At 43.4% G+C, this 3847-nt stretch overlaps 1 protein-coding gene across 1 annotated transcript; it reads right to left on the bottom strand.

Moving 5' to 3' along the window:
• Positions 1-355: 355 nt before the first annotated feature.
• On the bottom strand, positions 356-1825 carry LOC107097163 (D(1)-like dopamine receptor). The gene has a single exon (XM_015394196.1). It carries the CDS (start codon positions 1823-1825, stop codon positions 356-358), a length of 1470 nt encoding a protein of 489 aa, XP_015249682.1.
• Positions 1826-3847: the final 2022 nt, after the last annotated feature.

Raw genomic sequence — 3847 nt, 5'->3', positions numbered from 1 at the left:
AGCGTTTTCCTCATCGCTCTGTTAGTACGTCATATGCTTCGTTGATCTGATTGGTTTATTTGGCCCGTCTATCACCAACATAGGCCAATCAGCTAACCAGTATTTTTGCCCCTTCCCAAAATTACTTCAACGGAAGGTTTCCAGATGGATATGCGGAGCAAATCCATCTGGCAGAGTCAGGTTAACAATGTGTGCCCGTACTCATTGCTAGCTAAAAGCCTGCTTGTGGATATCTCAGGATTTAGAGCACGCCTTAATGGCCACTTTGCACTTTAGACCATCAATGCTACAGCGATACTGAACTGATGAGGCTGAAGAGTTACCTGGTCTAATTATGGCTGTTGGGGGTTTGTTATTACTCATTTGGTTGGACTTGTCCTGGTATAAGAACCTCAGTCTCAAGTCCAGCTCCTGAGGTAATCGGTGTGATTGTTTCTAAGGAAATCTCTCCATTGTCCTCCAGTTGGACCGTGGCAGGAAGCAGCAAAAGCCTGTCATGACTTGGAGAATCATTGGAGACGTTGGACTCCTCTTCGAACTGCGCGCTCATGTCCTCCAAGCAGTCGTCTAGGCCGATGCTGAGGTTACGAGGGCCCTGCTGTGGCTGTGCAGGTACCACTGCCTCCTTGTGGAAGGTGGTGTCATGGTGATAAGATACGAGCTCATTGCTGAAGTTCACAGCTTCCACTGTGTTGGTGGAGCAGATGCGGTTGCAACCCAGAATACTGGCAAAAGCCCGGCGGAAGTCTGCGTTGAAGGCATAGATGACCGGGTTCAGGGAGGAGTTGGCCCAGCCGAACCACACGAAAACAGTGAAGGTGGTGTCGCTGACACACGGCGGGTCACAGAAGGGGACGGTGCAGTTCAGGACGAAGAAGGGCAACCAGCAAAACACAAAGACCCCCATGATGATGGACAGCGTCTTCAGAACTTTGGTTTCCTTCTTAAAGGAGGACTTCAGAGAGGCCTCGTCGGTGGCCCTGAGCTGTTGCTGGTTCCTGTTTAAACCGTAGCCCTGGATCTGAGCCTGCTCCGCTGCCCGTTCCAAAGATGCGATTCTGCGAATTTGGGTCTGAGCAATCCGATAGATCCTGGTGTACGTGGCAATCATGATAAGCACGGGGATGTAGAAGCTGATGAGGGAGGAGGAGATGGCGTAGGTTTTGTTGAGGTTGGCCACACAGCTCATGGTTGCCATGGTAGTGCCGTTGAGGTGGCTGGTGTTGGTGAAGTTCCCGCCCAATATGGTCCCTACTCCCTCCATCGTTCCACCATCCATGTCCTCCTGAGCCCGGTGCCAGTTCATTTGCACAGGAATAAAGGAGATGAGGATGGACAGCATCCACGCCACCCCGATCATGACAAACGCCACCCGGTGGGTCATTTTTCGCTCGTACTTAAAAGGGCTGGCGATGGCCCAGTAGCGGTCCACACTTATGATGCACAGGTTGAGTATGGAGGCTGTGGAGCACATGATGTCAAAGGTGATCCACACATCACAGAAGCCTCCAAACAGCCAGGTGTCCGTCACCTCTGTGATGGCCTCCCACGGCATCACCAGCACCGCCACGAACAGGTCGGAAACCGCCAGAGAGATCACGAAGAAGTTGGTGACCTTGGATCGAAGGTGGCGGAACTTGATGACGGCAGCACACACCAGGGTGTTCCCCAGCAGCGTGGACACGATGAGCAGGAAGAGGATGCAGCCAAGGAGGATGCGCAGACCACGCCCCCGCCCCTCCTCTTCCTCCTCCCCCTCGTCACCCATCCCATCTAGATCTGAGAGAACTTGGGTGAAATTACTCCACAGCGTGTAGTTTTCCATTAAATAATCATTAACAGGTGATGCAAGTAAAGAATTCGACTAATAGAATTTTACTCTGTCTTCATTCCAGGTTGGCGTGAAAGAGAAAACATCTCCTGAAGTCTGGAAGAACAAAAACACAACGAGATCCTGCAGATTTCTTCTGTTTCTCTGTCTGACTGGGGAACAAATTAGTCCGTAGAGAAAAAAGCTTTCAGAGTGAATCCACAGAGAAGAGAAATAAGTGGCAGCCGATCAGCTGCTGAACTGGTCAATCCTGGTGATGCTCCACAGTGAGCGAAAAGCGTTTGTGTCTGATTGCTGAGTGACTCACTGTGGACTCTGCTGGGCTCTGTGCTCACACTCTGCAGCCGCGCTCATTATTCCAGCGCAGGTAACAGATTACTGTCACCCAGCATGTCCTTGGCTGATTTAGCAGCCATCAAACCCCCAAAACAGGTTTTATTTTCCTGCTTTCTGGTACTGAACCAAACCACCACAGCATTCTGGTTTTGTTAGAGCAGCCTGGCTTCTTTATGCAGAATAAAAGTGGTTCAGTCCGAAGTTTTAACCACAATTCACTTAAAATAATCACTGGAAAAAAATCGAAATCTAGATAAGTCATTTTTTTCTTAAAATAAGTGCATTTGTTCTGGGATTGAGGAGAAAAAAGAGACATTTTGCCAATAGAACAAGACAATTCACACTTAAAATAAGAAAACACAATTTCATGAACTTATTTCAAGTGCATCTAATCTAATGATCTTATTTTAAGAGTAAAAATACTCATTCAATTGGCAAACTGTCTCAATTATCTACTCAAATTAAGGGTTAATAAATTTAATTAAAGAAATTTTTACTTATTTCTAGATCGTTTTTCCAGTGAGCAGAATCAAAAACTCATATTTTAGAGACTGTTAGATTCTTGTTGCTTGTGGATTTTTTCATAAATCAGGCCACTATCAAACAAAAACAGCTTAATATTTCATTTTGTTTTAAATTTAACTTTCTTTTTGTTTTCATTTTCATTATTCATCTCTTTTAAAGAACAAAAGCATCTGAATTTATTTCATCATATGTTTTTGTATACCTTACTTCTATCATATTTATTGTTTTCTCATTTTCTTTTATTCTAATTTATCTAATTGAGTTTTATTTGTAAATGTTTTAGAATTTATGTTGATCAGAAGGAGTTTAACTCCTGAAAAAGTTTTTGGAGCTATTTGGTTTTTCCTTACAGTTTTTTCTCAGCCTTTATTTTTTGTTCGGTTTCTCTTTGTGGAATTTATTTTTTTTATACAAAGAGAATTTTTTTATGTTAATAAGAGGACAGCTGGGCTTCCTGTTGTTGCTGACAGCCTCCAGTAACAGTAACTTGGTTAACATGGCTGCCGTGGATCCATCCTCATTTGCTTCTCTTCTCCTGCAGCCTCATCTTTTAAAAAAAGACTCATTTTAACATTTTAATTAAACAGACACATTACTGGTTTGCAGATTCTAAATCTGACATGAATGTTATGAGATGAATCTGTTCTTATGCTGGATTATCACCATAACACAGAACAGTTGACAGGCCAGTTTTTTAATCCTGCAGCGCCCTCTGCTGGTTAAATTCACTCTGAGGGTGAAGTGTGTAGAAATTATAATGGAGTTCAGCACAGGCGTCTTCAGACTATTTTAAGGGGTGCCCAAGCACCCTTAAATTGAATCATAGCACCAATAAAATATGGGTTGTTTTTTTAATATTGTATGTGCTTTTTAAACAAAAACAAACTAAAACAAAAATATACTAAATATAGAACAGTCTAAAAACTATACACTATAGTACTTGGATTAAAAAAAATGATAATATAAAAGGTATAAACACTCTGCAACGGAGTATCAGGGCCACGCTAGATATTTTTAAAAGTTTTTTCTTTTGAGAATAAAGTCATCATTCAACAACCCCTTTCAGAAAGAAAGCTTGGAGCTCCGCCCAGCAGATGACGGCCGACCAGCTCCACCAATCAGCAACCAGAGTCCACTTTGACCTCCTGCCCAGTT

This window comes from Cyprinodon variegatus, unplaced genomic scaffold (assembly GCF_000732505.1).
Source record: "Cyprinodon variegatus isolate N-32 unplaced genomic scaffold, C_variegatus-1.0 Scaffold677, whole genome shotgun sequence".
NCBI lineage: Eukaryota > Metazoa > Chordata > Actinopteri > Cyprinodontiformes > Cyprinodontidae > Cyprinodon > Cyprinodon variegatus.
Note: the sequence above shows the minus strand (reverse complement) of the source record. Positions and strands in the feature narration are given on the sequence as shown.

Excerpts from the sequence above, each read along its gene's own strand:
- LOC107097163 (XM_015394196.1), bottom strand. The coding sequence starts at position 1,825 with ATGGAAAACTACACGCTGTGGAGTAATTTCACCCAAGTTCTCTCAGAT.